The sequence below is a fragment of the Prunus persica genome, chromosome G5 (assembly GCF_000346465.2).
Source record: "Prunus persica cultivar Lovell chromosome G5, Prunus_persica_NCBIv2, whole genome shotgun sequence".
NCBI classification, from domain to species: domain Eukaryota; kingdom Viridiplantae; phylum Streptophyta; class Magnoliopsida; order Rosales; family Rosaceae; genus Prunus; species Prunus persica.
Genome location: NC_034013.1, coordinates 9,130,969 through 9,148,125, shown reverse-complemented (window position 1 = coordinate 9,148,125; position 17,157 = coordinate 9,130,969). Strand labels below are relative to the sequence as shown.

Genomic DNA, 17,157 nt, shown 5'->3' with positions numbered 1-17,157 from the left:
GGCTGGCTTAACAATTGTGAAACAATTGTTGGTTACCTTTTTTTTGTTGAGCCACCACCGTCAGCTACTTTTGGAGCAAAGCATGGGTATTGGCTGGACACTTGATATACTTTCCTATTTTTCCCTTAAAACCCCAAAGTCAATTCCCTCTATCTTTTGAAGCCGCATGTTACTCTTCCTTTTGAGAATAGGTATTGTTTTTTTAATACATTCCTATTTTTCCTTTCCTTCCTAAATAAATATTATCTTCCTTATTTTTGGAGGAGTCCCTTGGCCTATAAATACAAAGCTTTAACCTAATAGCCAGATCATCTTTTTCCCACCATCGTCTTCTCTACCATATTTTTCCACCAACTTTCAGTCCACCAGAGAAATATCAGAGAGAGCCAAGAATTTGCTGCTGCTTTATTTGAGGAGCTTTTGAAGGTGTTCCTGTGAAGATTTTGAAGATCAAGTCCATCGGCCAAATTGGTTTTATGACAATAATTCTCTTGTTTATATTTTCTTCTGTCATGAACTAATTTCCCTCGCTAGGGCTACGATGTAGCCTAACCTTGAATACTTAATTTCTATCGTTATATTAATTTCTGCTTATTATCTCATGTTGAGTATTTGTTACTATTCTTAATGATTTAAATATCTAGCTAATATTTAATTGATGATCCAAGCAGAGACCGAGAGGAGATGTTTGGTGTTTGCTTCTTGTAACAAATATCATGACTTGAATGAGTGCCCGAGAGGGACTAACATGACTCATGCAGTTTTCTTGTAGGTTCTCATAGAACTTAATGGGTTCTTGGTTTTCTAAATCCGTTGCTCGAGAGAGAATGGGTTGTTAATTGAGAATACTTTTGGTTGAGCCCGAGAGGGGATATCGAATGAATTAGGAGAAACCAACTGTCAACATGGATAGTAATTAGGGTTAATTGGCTATAAGAATTAAGTAGAATTGGTTATGGTGAAGTCGGATGCTCTAGTGTCTCATCATCTTAATTTTCTATCGTTAATTAAATTGTTATTTTTCATAATTGTTTTAGTTTTCTTAAAATTAATCAATTTTCTTAATCAACTGTTCAAATAGACTTATGCATTAATCATAATTGGTAGTTAATAGGAAATTACAGTCTTCGTGGGAACGACACTCTACTTATTTCTATATTACTTATACGGATTGTGCGCTTGCAATAATTTTCACAACAGGTACTTCTTTATTTATATTGTAAACTTAAGTAAATGGAGTAATATAAAAATAAATAAAAGTAAACGGACAAAGGTGACGACGGAGATGGCAAAGGCCAGCCATGTTTGGTCAATATTTGTGTAATGGGCTTGAAACTGCCATGAGAAGAAGGTGTTGTAATAAGAATAGGATGCCATGGTGTGTGTTTTGTGATCAGCAATGGGATTTGAGTTGAGGGAAGGGAAGAAGTTTGATCGGGTTTGAGTGGAAAGTGGACAGGTAGGTAGGTAGTGACGACGAGAGACCAATAAATTTTCTGACCAAAATAGATAAAGAGATCAAATAAAAGAGGTCTATAATCATTCTAATTGTGTCAATTTTGGCACAACTGCACTTGGACCATTGCTCCATATATATAATTATTTGTTTATTGGCATTATTTTTCACAATCTTTGTAATGGGGCCTCAACTCCCAAGTAATGCAACATAAATTCATCCTGATTTTACCAGGTTCTGAAAGACACATACAAACAACAATTATCCCAAGAAATCTTTGTGGGGAAAAAGAAGTTGGCTACTGATAGAGTGCTGGATCAGATAACCTAGGAGTTGGGATAGCGACCAAAGGCATCTTCTTTTTCAGCACAATTCCAAACTTCTCTGAAAGATCCAGCTTCTGTCCTTGTGGCACTTTCCAGTCAAAAGAGTGCACAAGTGTAGAAAGTGAATGCATCACCATCCTCTCAGCCATTGCAATCCCTGCACATATTCTTCTGCCAGATCCAAATGGGAAATAGTTGAAGTCATTTCCACTATAGTCCCATTTGCTGTTCAAGAACCTTTCTGGATCAAACTCCAATGGATTTTCCCAAATGGAAGGGTCCCTGTGTATTGCCCACACGTTGAAGAAAATCCGGGATCCTTTCGGGATGGTGTAGCCTCCCACAGTGCAGGTTTCACTTGGGCAATGAGGGACTAGTAGTGGCAGGGCTGGGTGCAAGCGCAGAGTTTCTTTCATCACAGCTTGTAAGTAGGGTAATTTGTGAATGTGAGACTCTTCTACAATGTTGTGCTTGCCAACTACAGCTTCTAGTTCTTGCTGGGCTTTCTTCATCACCTCTGGTTTGTTCATAATCTCAGACAATGCAAACTCAACTGTGTTGGAGGAAGTGTCACTGCCACCCACCACCATATCCTGCCCACAGCCAGATTACAGAAATGTTAATGGACTTGGTTGTTGGTTAACTTGAAACAAGAACAACGAAACATCCAGGTTTACACTGTTTAGCTGCATTATTTCATCAATTGCAAGCTTAAGCATTAATATTTGTTTACAACAAGTTTTAAGGTTTTAATTTTTAACTAGGGACTTCTTCTATTCACCTCCAAAATCTTCCCACCAATCAAGTTTGAATGAAAATTTAATTACGATTGCACCCCTTTTTGAAGTTGCCTAAACGACTAAGCCCCACAGATTACCAAGGGGAGTCTCAAGTAAATTACTTTCTAAATCCTTCACATTATTATTACTTAGAATGAATTCACTGGGGCGATCATTAAGGGCATCTCCAAGCATGAGGGCTAAATGTAGCTCCATGCTATAATATAGCCCTCCAAGATATTAATTTTTTTTAAAAATAATGTAGGGCTAATTTTTCCATTTCTTGCCATACAGGGCTATATTTAAGAACCTTCCGTATTGTATTTTTTTATAAAAAAAATCATTGTACAATACTCATACATTCCACTATTATGTATTATTAATACCCAAACGCTATCTCCAGAGACTTTTATGAAAGCCTTGCAAAGATAACATCTTCCACTTGTGTTGTGACCAATTCAGTCGCTTTGAAGTCCATGACATTTTTCAAACAAGGTGAATAACAAAATAACTAAAGATATGGCCCTCAAAGTTGGCCTAAGTTTTTTTAGCCTATGGCCCACTAGATATGGCCTAACTTAAAACAAACATTGATTGATGGAGGTGTACAAAATATTGGGGGCCCAGCCAGGGCCACTTTGTGAAAGTGACTCTGCCCCAAATCGTGTTTGTCTATTTATTTCAACAATATTAGATTGGTCTAATTTTTCTTTCAAAGATGACCGATCAAAGAAAACTTAAAAATTAAAAAAATTAAAAAAGAGAGTCAAATTTGGCACGTATAGCAAAAGTTAAACGAAGTCGTACCATGAGCAAAGCTTTGAGATGGGTGATGGTGAAAGGGGTCTTGGAATCTCCTCCCTCGTCTTTCAACTTCAACAAAAACGTCAAAAAATCCTTACTCTCCGTCGGGCCTTCCTTGTCAATCCTCATCCGTTGATCTATTATCTTCTCAAAAATCCCATCAAACCTCCGGGCCAATCTGCTCATCTGCTTCTCCACGCCCTGCAAATCGAACCGGGCCAAACCCGGATAAAAGTCCGAAACATTGGGCTTCCCCAGAAGCTCCGTCATCTCCGACACCACCTCCCGGAACTCCGCCCCGAGCCCCGCCCTCTCGTCGCCCTCCACCGTCCCACCCCACAGCATGTTTGTGATAACATTGAGCACGTTCAAGAACATCTGCTCGCCGACATTGACCGGCGACCCCACCCGACTGTAAAAGTACCCGACAGTTTCCCGGAGCTGCTTTCGCCGGAGTTCGTACACCGAGTCCAGAGTCGTGTTGCTGAGCATCTTGAGCACGCAGACTTTTCTCAGCATCCGCCACTCGGGGCCGTACGGGGTCCACACGATATCGTTTCCGCCGTACGCGGCGGCCCGTCCGGCGGCGGGGACGTCGCGGTTGGCGAATGTGACGTCATGGTCTTTGAGGATCTCGCGGGCTGAGGAAGCGGAGGTGACGACGACTCCGAGGGTGTTGCCGAGGCGGAGCTTGAAGATTGGGCCGTGAGCTTGGGCCAGGCCCGCGAAGTAGGTGTGGAGTTCCGGGTCGAGAGATAGTAGGTTCCCAACCAGAGGCAGGCCCATCGGGCCCGGCGGCAGCGGCAGGGTCGTGTTCTTGGACTTTTTGTAGAGCCATGCATACCAAAAGACGACGGCGACGGCGGAGACAGCAAAGAGCAGCCATGTTTGGTTAATATTTGTGTTATTGGCTTGAGACTGCCATGAGAGCAAGGTGCTGTAATAGGAAGGGGATGTCATGATGTGTGTGTTGTGATCAGAAATGGGACTCTGTGATTGTGGTTGTGGGTATAGAATGGAAGATAATTTAAATGGTTTTTTCCTTATTTTTTTAATGAACGGAATTCGAACTTGAGACGTCCGCCACCAATTTGATATCTAGATTAATATTCAGAAAAAAAATAAAACAGATACATAGATTAATAAGTTGAAACAAGAAAGTCATATATGCTTTCTGTGGAAGTAGAATCTTTTCTAATTGTGCCAAGTTTGGCAGTTAGCTTTGTCTCATTTCATATCATCTTTAGGAGTAGATCAAATTGTAAGTGTTATTAGGGTGTCAATATCAACCACTGATTATAATATTATCATACAAAATTACATAATTAGACGCATACATACACACACATATACATGTATCACCCAAGGGGTAAGTTGTCCAACCATGAATCATCCAAGAGCGGAGCAGGAGAATCCAACTCAGTAGGCCATTCATCAGAGCCAACATCAATTCCATCAAACACTATGGGTTTGCATTTTCCATCCCTCTTCTGATAAATGGATTGCAACCAAAGATTGCAATGCACAAAAACCAGGTCATTGAATTTTTCCAGCTCTGCTCGGTTGCGTTTCTTGCGATGTATGCTCTCAAAGGTGGTCCAGTTCCAACAGCACCAATGGGAACTACAAGGTTGGCTTAGAATCCGTATCGCAAACCGCTGGAGTGTCGGAATTTCATAACCATAACCTGCCCACCAGTCACCTGTAGATGCATGATGGCATGTTACATAAAAACTCCATGTCTTAAAGAAAATGCACACATAATAAACAAGAGCTATAGTCCTAAGCTAGATGATGGGGAACACCAACAATCAGTGCCCCAGTGCACAAAGAGCCAGTTTGAGAGGGAATGGAGATGTTTAACACTTAAAACCTGTCTGTCGGACATGTTTGACATATTCCTTTCAGTCTAAAATTCTATTTCTTGTTAACACTCAAATTCTCTTCTGACCAGTGACCAATAGCAAAGCTTTCAAACAATGAAGTAACCAAATTGCAGAATATGCCACACAAACTGCTACAATGCAACCATAATCAGGTCCAGTGATTGAGAGGAAAACAGAAGATCCTATCATATGACTGGCACATCTTTTTCAAAAAGTTTTTGTTTCACTAGTATTATGTTTCAAATTTTCTAACAGCTGAACCTTTACATACCTGGGGCATTCAGTGTCCTTCCCATGATTGCAAAATCAGTCCCAAGTGCACCTTGTGCATTGACATACATAGGATGCTCTTTAGTTATATCCATCTTATCTTCTTGTGTGCTAGCCATCTTTAACATAGTTTCTTGAAATCCATTTCTCACCCTCAAATCGATCTTAAAGTTTGGACTGTAGAATATAGAAGGATTGAGGGAGGCTGCCGCTGCATGTAAGGACGAGTGAAGCTGCATATTCCATCTCCGATCAATTATATCCCAGAGCAGCATATATTTCTCTTCGATACCCTTGTAATGAGTCTTTATTGCAACCTTTGCCCTCTCTATTCCTTCATACATGTACCCCATAGCTGGCATGTCCCCATCAACAACTCTAAGGATTTTAAGTAGTGGTTCAGAAATACTCACAGCTTCTTGTGCATACTTCCAAAATCTCTCTAAATACAACAAGGACTTAATTGCTTGAGCCTCAGGGCGACGACTGTATACTGAAGATGACCATTCTGTATGAGAAAACATGTGCTTTAAATTGTCCTCCTGGAACACAATGGACCTCAAGGTGAGGAAATTAGTCACAAATCTAGTAATTTTTGGCCTTAGCAAATCCCTTCCACCATTGAACTTTCTCATCATACTCAAAGTCCATGTGTGGCTATATATGAACCTTGTAATGGTCTTTGCCTCTTCCAGAACTGTGCTCACCCACTCCTGTTTACTAATATCCTCCAGCATCTTATTAATACAATAAGAAGCACAAGGAGACCAAAACAATGAATTGTACTTGGCCATAAGAAGCCTTCCCGCATAAACATGACTGGCAGAAGTATTCGTTATAACTTGGACAACATGTTCAACACCAACCTCTAAGACAACAGACTCAATCAGCTCAAACAAGTAAGTAGCATCATCTTCATGACCTGATACATCGACTGACTTCAGAAACAGGGTCCCTTTAGGGTATGTAACCGAGAATATTACAAGTGATTTGTTCCTATCATCAGACCAGCTATCACATAAGATAGTGCAGCCTGTTTCTTTCCATTCATCTCTATATTTCTTGTAACAATCATGTATATCACCTTTCACTTTTTCCAACAGAGTAGATCTCAGGCTTTCATAGCTCGGGGCTTTGTAGTCCACCCCACACTCTGCCACAGCATCCACCATTTCCTGATAATATATGGATTTAGCAGCACTAAAAGGGATAGAGTTGTGGAAGAAGAACACAGCAATTTTTTTATCAGCCACATCTTGCTTTTGCTTTTGAACATCATCCACTGGTAGGTGTGCAATTGGTGAAGGGCATGCGAATAACAAAGATGGACAGGTGCTTCCATTCTGTCCACTAGAGCCATGGTTAGGTTGGAAGCCACCACTAGCAGAGGAGCTATTCTGTTGACCATTGGCTGCAAGTGCCTTATCCACCTTTGGTTTCTTGGGAGTTTTCTGTTTCTTGGGAGTGCTTAATATACTTAAAATGTGATCTCGCACATCGGTCGGGACTTCTGTGCAGGGGACTATATCTTTGTTTTTTATTTGAGCTAAGTGAAACTTCATCCTATATACCCCTCCACTGAACTCCCGCTGACAATAATTACACCTAACCTTCTGTTTTGTTGCATCAACAAGGATACAGTGCTCCCAACAGGCATCTCTTCCTCGAACCATTATCTTCGACATTTAAAAAAATTCAATAATTATTCGTTTTTCCATTGAAATGAAAATAAAATTTACAGAAAGTGAATTAATTGTTAAAAAAGAAAGAATTTGATGTAATAAAACAAGACAACAATCAGTGTGAAATGGCTTCTTGCTTGACAATCTAAGAGATGCTAGAACATCCACTTGCCTTTCCAATACTTGCTTAACCTTGCATGGTAAAAAACAAGCACCAAAGCATGCTAAATTAATCATAGTATGCATTTCTTACCTGGTTTCATAACTTTGCAACCCCCTCCTTCGCATTCTCTAAGTTTTAATTTAATCTCAATTCCTTTATCTCCATAGTAGCAATGCACCAAAATGCAGACATTAATTGATATAAAATACATCTTCGCAAGTTGTTTGTTTGTTTGTTTTTTCTGTCTAAGCAAATAAAAGACGAATTTCCATGGGATCACACCTCTGTGCTGTACTGATACAAATGAAGTCAGTAATACAGTACAAGACCAGTTATAAATGCACCCTTGTTTGTGTCACTATGATTACTTGGGGAACTTTTATTCTCTCATCACCTATGAACTTATGATCCATCTGAATAAATAAACTCTGGCAATTAAATCAAGCACTACCCTTAATCTTTAGGCAGCAAATTCTTCAATTTTAGATCGAGAAAACTTTATAGACAACATATATCCTCTTTCGGTTTTCCAAACTTTAAATCCTATGGCACAAGCTTAAATTTGAAAGTATCCCATCACAAATGAACCAACCAATCCATTGACTCAGGCTTGATAACCTTATGAATGAGCATCCTGCAAAGACTGACCAAAATGGTCTTTAGCTTATGAACAGATCACTTAACTGTTCCACCCAAATTGGGAAATTTTCTTTAGATTTTATTTTCCATACAGTTAGCTTCCTCTTTATGTTAATTTCCCAATAACCCACAAAATATTCACCCTAACAGCACCTAACTTGTAAATAATCAGCATCATGCATGAGTAGCTTAGCATAACAAAACACCAAAAGTCTTTTTAAATAAGTATTAATAAATAGGTCAGTTACTAAATGAAAATTATATCATTATAGAGCTTCAGAAATAACTTCTACTCAACTGGGCACAAATCAAAACTGAGTTATATCATTATTAATTACTATAAATGAGGTCATGTTGTTCTTGAGGATTTGAGCTCTGAGAGAGAGAGAGAGAGAGAGAGAGAGAGAGAGAGAGAGCACCTGGTTGGATAATATGGTCTGAGAGACAAGTCCTACTTTGTTGTTCTGGGAGCTGAGAGAAAAAATCGGAGCGGTCGGAACCTGCGAACTAGGATCGGCGATTTTCAAGGGAAAGATGAAGGAAGGAGTACCGAGGAAATGAAAAACCACGGCGATAAATTGAAATTAGTGGTCCTCGCTTCGCTTGGTCCTTAACCGAGGAAAAGGCGTGGAACTCTTCTAACACTAGCACGTGATTTTCTCGTGCCTTTCATTTCATTATTGAAAAACTGTCCGAAGATTTTGCCTCTTTAATCCTTAATTAGTTTAATTATTTATTTATTTATGGGAATGCCAAGATTGCCTCGTTGATCTTTCTTTTTAGTGTGAAGAGCAGAGTTTAATACTTTTCGACAAATGTTATAATATAATATAATTGAAAATTAATAGAGGTTACACATGTCTAGGCATCCCGAGAAGTGAAGATAATTTTCACCTCTGAAAATATTGAACATTTTATTTACTTACAATCGTGAATTTAGAAACAATTCAAGATTTAGCACAATTGTGATGACAATATAAGAACATAGCAAGCAAAGCAATCCAATAATGACACAAGTAATTAGTATTTGGTTTACTTTGTACTACAAAATCTTGGTTCGGTTTTAATGATCATTTTTAATTAAAATAGAATAAAATCATACTGAATGAATAGTTCGGTTTCAATTCTGATTCTCAATTAAAATTGGATCGTGCCCACCCCTAATCTGACTTATACTTTATAATACATAAAATATAATTCCTTTGTTTTTTAGAAAAATGGAAAAATTCCATGTCTCGAAGCTCTAAGAAAGACTAAGAGCCAAGATTTACTTATTCTGCTTATGGCATATACAGAGATTACATCATACATTGCCCCTCTAGCCGCAATATTAATAAAGAAATTAGCTAAAATAGCCGTTCTTCATAACTTTTGCTCCAAAATAGCCACCCTTATATTACAGAGGTGATATGGGAACAACATAGAGAAAACTATAGGGACACTATGCAGGACAGTGGCTATTTTTGAACAAAAGTAGTGAAAATGGCTATTTTAAGTGGTTGTTTATTTTTTATTTTTTGCAAGACTGTGTGGTTGGTTAAGTATTTAGATATGGGTGATATTAGACTCTATAATTATTTTGGATTGGATAAAATTGTTTGCACACCCAATTTCGTTGTACATTAGACCTAATTTTTTAGCAATAGATGCTACATACTAATTGTTTTTATTTTATTTTATCAAAATGCATTTGATTCATATTATTTTTCCTATTTGATGGATGATTACGTCAAGGGAACTTGGAATTTTTCGACAAGTGGGGTAGCTAAAGTTATTAGCTTAAAATTTAATGATTAATTTTTTTGGTACTTACAATTTCTATAGTCTTTCTAGAAATAAAAAGTAAACATTAAATCATATAAACCATGCTAGTTCATAGCTCCATAGACTAATTTTCAATAAGCTTTAATATAAACCAAATATGGTTACCAAAGTAGTTTTGTACTTATTTATGTTCCTCTTATCAATAAAATACTATCGCTCTTTATCAAAAACAAAAAAATAAATACATATTAAATGCAACTGAAAAACACATATGTGGCAAAATGAAAATATGTTCAATAACATAACTGAAAAGTGAACCTATTTTAATGTGTATTTTTATTGCTGTCCTCCAACTAAATTGGACTTTTTTGGGCTTTAATAAGTTAATATATACTGGGGTCACTGGTGGACCCACTAATTTTTTAGTGAATGTGCAATTTTGAAAGGCTAAAAACTCTTTGTGAATTGAACATCTAAGGCTTTTAACCTAGATTGATCTTAAGTCCCTTCATGCATTCATATCATATATGAAAAGTTGTTTTGTAAAAATATTGACTAAGTATGAAAAATAGTTTTTCAGAATATTCATTTTCTCAATATAATTTTTGGCGGCTTTTATTCCTTACACATCAAATAAGAAAACTTGATTTTATGGGATTTTAGTATGAAGTAAATATTGACTTAATGAGCCATCATTTTTAGCCTAAATTGTATTTTGCACTAAAACCGATTTTTCATTTTTTGATTTGGTGGGAATTTGATTTTCTAGTATTTTTATTTGAATCCAATTGGGGGTACTTCCTTAGTTACATTATAAACTTAAGTAAATGGAGTAATATAAAAATAAATGAAAGTAAAGGGACGATATACTGAGAATGGAAATAATGTAATCTGTACGCCTGGAGTGCACCACCATCAGTTGAGCAAAGGAACAATTTGAGGCACCTACAATGATTTTTCCGGTAAAGAAAAGTGTAACTGCACCTCTTAACACCTTAATAATTGAGCTAATATTGAAAACAAGTTAAATATATAGGTTTTTTTTTTCCTCCTTGCAAACATTGTGCCATATGCATAAAGTGATTCTATACTTTTCCAGCTCTTTCGTACTTAGAATGAACCCTATATATACACAAGTCAGATAATTGTTGGACATTGTAGTATGTTTGAGTTCAAAATTTGTCCAACATAAGAAGATTAGAAAATATTTCTAATTTTTGCAAGTCTTTTTTCGGGTTCATGCCAGTCACACCTTCCTCTTGTATGGTTCATAATCCCATACAATTAAAAAATAATGATTTTTTTTTTTAAAATACGTAGTTTTCAAATATTGATTTGAAGATACAAAAACATCTTTAATATCTAACTTTAAAACTTTTTTTGAGTTTAAAAAGTTTGATATGCCAAACAGGCCAATGTTTTGAGGATGCCTGTGTTAATGTTGGGTTTATTGCAAGTTGCTGTTCAAGACAATAGTCCTACAATTACTCCCTCTTTTATTCCACATGGAGATTCATGTTTCTTCAAGGGATATAAACATTGTGGAAGTCGTTTCCATTCTTAAAAAAGAAATGCTTCAAAAAATGGACTCTGATATGTTTCCAAAAACACAACCTTCTGCGAGATTGCAATTTTACTTATGTGGTTGGTTGATATCATGTTCTGGATTGCCACAGTGACTCAAATATTGTCAAACATGAAATGACAATAATTATTGACGAAGAAAATTAATACAATTGAATAGTGAAATTCTACATGAATTTGAAGGTAATAAAAAGAATCTCAAAATTGACATCCCATAAAATTTGATGTCAAATGTAATTTTAAAAAAAACTATTTATTAATTTATGTTACGTTAATTATTTTTTTATTTTTTTATGTTGAGCCAATACTACTATTGTCTTTTTTGGGTCATAAGGCCTACTATAGGTTACCAAATATCAAAAGCAAATCCAATAGTCAGGAATGCAACTTTTCAAATATAAAAACATAACATTTGATTGATGAACTGATGCACCTAATGTCAATAGAGCATTACAAGAAAGACCAAGCAATTTCCATAAATAAATGTGCTAACTTCCAAATCTGCAGATCTAAGCAACTTTATCTACATAGAAAGCAAAAGATATTAAGCAGCAGCGAGTGCAGTGGCTATGGCTAACCCCTCAAGCCCTAATGTTAGTAGTTGACCATTTCCTCTCGGCAAACCAACTTCTTCTTACTGAAACATCACCTAGAAAAAATAATGTAAATACAAGAGTCAATCTCAATCCATTAAACCGCATACTTATAAAAATTTGTGAGGTTTCAAGTCTAGGCTCCTAGTTTTAAAGCCCCAACTGCAGTAATTCATTTTATAAAAATAGAAAAAAAAAAAAAAAATAGAAGCATCCAACTGCATGATTTAGTACCACCAGACATAGCATCCAAGGGCATCCTGTAAGAGTACGTATAAATTGGAGCTGCTGAAGATTCTTGCACTCTGGATGACACAACCATCAGAAAACTTGGCTAGAGGTTCATGTAGTCGGGGTTTAACACCTCCACCGCCCATACCTTCTTCTTGGAATTCAACTTCATAAATTGCATCACTGCATTTTTCCGCAAGAAAAGACCCCCACTAGAAACATACAGATCTATGTTCCTCATCCATGTGCAAGCTGGACAGATGAGAGAGATATATAGAACAAGTCAAGTTATTTTTTTCAAACACCTACATATGTAACATCATCAAGATAGTCTAACAAAAACAAAGCAGAGAGAATTTATCTAGTAGAAGAAGCTGGTTATTATTTCAAGAAAAAATCTTTGAATAATTAAGGATGAATGCAACAACGAAAGAAACTAAACAAAAAAAAGATTGATCGGAAATTTTGAAAAGAAAAAACAACAATTCGAATTAAGAACATCAACAATTTTACAGAGAAAAAAAAAATTACTAAGATGAAATCTACTAAGCCATGCACTGACCTTGGGTAGGATTACTGGGGCCTAGTAAGAAAAGCTCCTCCGTCATTGACTTTAGCAAATTGATCAGTTCGGTTACAGATTTCTGCAACTTTGATAGCTCCTCCTCGAGCTTATCTTGGCGTGCAAGCATCGTCAAGTCATGGTCCTGAACATCATGACCCATGATAGATAAGGCCTTTGCTATTGGAATACTAAACTGAGACAAAAGGGAATTTACAGTGCGTTTGGATGAGGAAATTTAAAAGTACAAAGGATTTCATAAATGACATAATTTAAAATGACGGAAATTAATGTTCTAGAATTTGTAAAGTTTCTTGTTTGGGTAACTGATTTAAAACACGGAATTTAACCTTTATTTGTAAAGTTATCTTCTTCTTTTTTTTTTTAACTTAATCTCTCTTGAGATTTTAGAAATGACGACTTTTAGATAGAATTTAAACTTGGGATTTATGATCTCCAAATTCCATGTTTTTTTCCATGCAGAAATTTTAAATTTTTATGTTTTTTTATCCAAACACCGGAATTGGTTCATGTCAATTTAGAAATTCTAAGTTTTGTCAAAATCCCAAGTCTATTTCCCTCATTCAAACGCACCATTAGAGTTTGATTTCTTCACTATCTATTTCCTCTCTCTTGTCTCCGCGGAGCTTTTTTTTGGAAAAAATTTATGTGATTTTGGGTTTATCCCTCTATCTTCTCTTACTATACGATATGAAGTGTTTCTTTTCTTCAGGCCTTAGACGAGGAATTTCTATTTTGGATGTTGGCAAGTGATTTGACGCATATGATTAACTTCTGTTTTCGATGCACTTTTTATATGTTTCTTTTTTCATGGTTTAGAATCCGATTCTTTCTCTACCAATTACATTTCGAGTTATATTATTACCCTTCATTTGTATTTTTTGTTTATTCGACACTGATGAAATGGTTCAAAATCACCAGAAAATATATCTTCTCCAACCAATTAGTTATATCTGATTCACTTTCATTTGCTTACAACAGGTTAAGACTTTCTCAATGGTTCTGTGACAACTTAGTTCCAATCCTAGTAGTATATTGTCAACTTTGTAAATAATTTTAAAAAAAAATTTAATATTTCATGTTGTTTAGGGGTATTTGTTCATTTTTATTTCTGCCGTTTTATTTTCTTTTGGTGTATGTACTCTATGCGGAATAATAGCATTTTTTTTTTTTTTTTGCATGATGCAGTGGCCAGTATTTCAATGCTTCTTTAAATTTGGTATTTCGCTTTTTAATTTTTCATTGCTTTCTATTCTGTTTTCCTTCGTTTGAATTTGTTCCCACTTTAGGTTGCATCGATATGATATATATTTTTTAAGAAATGGTTACAAGGCCAACCCTAAATTATGGTGAGCCAAGAAAAGATGGATGAAAAGATCAAAGAAGAAGAGGTTCCAATAGTTATTCACAATGAGATTCAAAAAGATGTGAGCCATAAGGCCATCTCCAGCCATAGGCTATATTCCAAATGTAGCCCTAAAATAATGCAAAACTTATCTCCCTCCAACCGAGGCAAATGTAGCCTTGCTTTGGCCTAGACCAAATTTGTAGTGGGGCCCATTCATGTGCTTTTCAATAGCCAACATTGAAATATATAAATTTTTAAAAGCCTTTTGAATATTTCAATTCGTAGTGTTTAAAAAAAAAGTATTTAAAAAATTGTTGGCAATGACGTTGGAGGTCAGACCTACCCACTCCCTTTTTTTCTTTTTTTAAAATAATAAATGTAGTCAGCTTTTCAAATCTTTTCAAGTGTTGTTTAAAAACAATTATAAAAAAGTCTTGTTCATGACCATTGGAGCTAAAACATTGAAACCCATCCTTTTTCTTCTTCTTTTTTTTTGTCTTCACATTTTTAAATGTTTGGTATTGTTTAAAAAAATTATAAAAAATTCTCGGTCATGACCGTTGAAAGTCAAACCCTTGAAACCCTTCCAATTTTTTTTTTTTTAAATTGTAGTTTAATTAAATTAAACAATATATGGTTGTGGAATGTATGAGTGTTGTACCATAGTTTTTCTCAAAATAATAAAATATGAAGGACCCTAAAATATAGTCATGCATGGCTGGAGATGGAAAAATTTAGCCTGCACTATTCTTTAAAAAATTAATATTTTGGAGGGCTAAATTTTTAGCTCTGAATTACATTTAGCCATACAGCTGGAGATGGCCTAAATGATTATATTATTAACAAAATTTAGAGAGGTTTTCTCTATTTTTTGATGGATTCCAATTATTGATGGATTTCATTTTATCTTCTCGAATTTAGATAGAATGACATCAGCCGAGTCCACGCTACAGGCCCTGCACATGGACTCGACTTGGCTAACGCTTTGGGCTCCACTATTTTTCAATCCAGGCAATAAGTAGACTGCTATTCAACCCATATTTTAGCCTGAGTCAAATGTAAGTATGACCCAGTACTTGCGTTGTGTTGGGACTCTTTTTGGTCCAAAAGACAAAAGATTTGGCTTTCCCCCATCTAAGTTGGAGATGGCTTAACAAGGTTAGCTCAACTTTAATTAGTAGCACAACCAAGCCATGATCATTAGTTTATCACGGACAAATTGAAAATGTAGAGGCCAAAATCGCTTAACAAACTCATATTCTACTCAAATCTTCAATCTATGTAAACTGAGGCAATGGAAGGCCATAGAGTTTTTTAATTGAGCAAAATGGAAAGCTCGGCGCCATAATATTAACATGCACAATTTGTTTCAGGTTGTTGACTTCGATAGCAACAAGTAAACATTGTACACTTGTTTTTTCTTTTCTTTTTTGGTAATACTTATATAAAAAATTAGGATCACTAAGCTTATTTGAGGGACACAAAAGCACCGAGACATTCACAAAGCCAGTCGAGATATTCACCATCTACATTGGAATCGAATCCTCCGATGCACCAAATAACACGCAGTCACCAATCTAGATTCAAGCATATAAGAGTGTACTAAAGTCAAGAACCAAGGTACGTATTCACACATTTTGGGATTCAACCAATGGCTTTGAACTTGTAGATGGTATATACACATCAAAAGAGTTGGCTTTGAACTTTCCAATTAGCTTTTGGCTTTATATATGTTAATTGTAGGTCATATGGGTTACCTCGTTTTTCAAAGTGACTAAAAATATTCAAGCATCAAAGTAGATCGAGTAAAAAATACATGGTTAATTTCAATTCAAAGAACAAAACAAATATTAAAAAAAAACACCACAAGGATCACATGATTCAGCATTCCACTTGACAATCCTTATATTTTCTTTGAGGCCACCATCGATCACTTGATGAGAATTATATTGATAAGATTCTTAGGTATAGGGTCTCTCTCGCCTCGCCTGCAGCTTTCCTTTTCTTTCTTCTTTTTTTCTTTTGTTTGTTTGTTTGTTTTTGTAATTGTCTTTTGATTTTATTTGTTTCTTGTGGCATCCTGGGTGCAACTATTTTTTCCCTATAATTTATTTCCTAATTTATTTCACTTAAATTTCCTCCATATGATTCCTAAAATGGGAGGTGGGATTGGGCAGTGTTCAATCGGAATAAGATATTTTAAAAGAATACCAATACTCCTTTATATAAGGACAACAGCAACTTTTGTTTTAGGCACAATAATAACAGCTGTTGTGCACCCATTATGTCACATGAGTCATGACACCTCCCTTTGTTTTTTTTTTTTTTTTTTTTTTTTGCTACAGAATGTCGCATGTAATAAAATAATGTATTAGAATTTTAACTTATTTCTATAATTTTGTATGTTAGATATATTGGAAGTAAATAATTAAATCTAAAAATATATATTTTTTACTAATATTAAATTCTATTTATTATTATGATTATAAAAAATTGGTTCATTATTAAATAACACTTTTTTTTTTCATTTGAAAACTTATGTAAGTAGTTGAATAAAATAAAATTTGTATTGTATAAGGGCATTTTGGTAATCAAATTAGTTTTTATTCCGACTCTTCACAATAGTAAACGGTTTATTTTATTTTTCATTATGATTCCTGACAGTTAATAAATCGTTTAATTGGAATGCTAACTCCGATTCCTTGTTACAACTCATGCTTACTTCGATTTTTGTTTACCCTGATTCATAATTAGTGAACATGTCTTATTAAGGAAAATTTTGAGAATGAATAAAAAGAGGGAGTAGTCGGAGAAAAAACAAAAAAAGAGAGAATTTAATGTATTTATTGTTTTTCGAAATAATAGGTAATTACTATTTTACCCTTTTGTTATAGCTTCTTGTTATTTAGTGTAATTTAAGTAAGGGTATAATTGGTAATTTATCAATAGTGGTTGACTGAAAGCCTTCTCTTATGTAATGGTATGTATTATCCCCAAATGGCTTTTTCAAAATTGCGAAACTCTCTCGAGATAAAATTTTATTGAATTT

General features: G+C 35.4%; 2 protein-coding genes across 2 annotated transcripts; both read right to left on the bottom strand.

Annotated features, from left to right (window-relative positions):
* On the bottom strand, nucleotides 1,535–4,468 carry LOC18777550 (flavonoid 3'-monooxygenase). The gene is made up of 2 exons (XM_007209044.2): nucleotides 3,369–4,468; nucleotides 1,535–2,375 (listed from the first exon to the last, which is right to left on the bottom strand). The coding sequence occupies exons 1-2, from the start codon at nucleotides 4,323–4,325 to the stop codon at nucleotides 1,755–1,757; spliced, it is 1,578 nt and encodes a 525-aa protein (XP_007209106.2). The 5' UTR covers nucleotides 4,326–4,468; the 3' UTR covers nucleotides 1,535–1,754.
* Nucleotides 4,556–8,649, bottom strand: LOC109949155. Its single transcript, XM_020563822.1, has 3 exons — nucleotides 8,425–8,649; nucleotides 5,523–7,197; nucleotides 4,556–5,067 (listed from the first exon to the last, which is right to left on the bottom strand). Exons 2-3 carry the CDS (start codon nucleotides 7,192–7,194, stop codon nucleotides 4,724–4,726), a joined length of 2,016 nt encoding a protein of 671 aa, XP_020419411.1. The 5' UTR covers nucleotides 7,195–7,197; nucleotides 8,425–8,649; the 3' UTR covers nucleotides 4,556–4,723.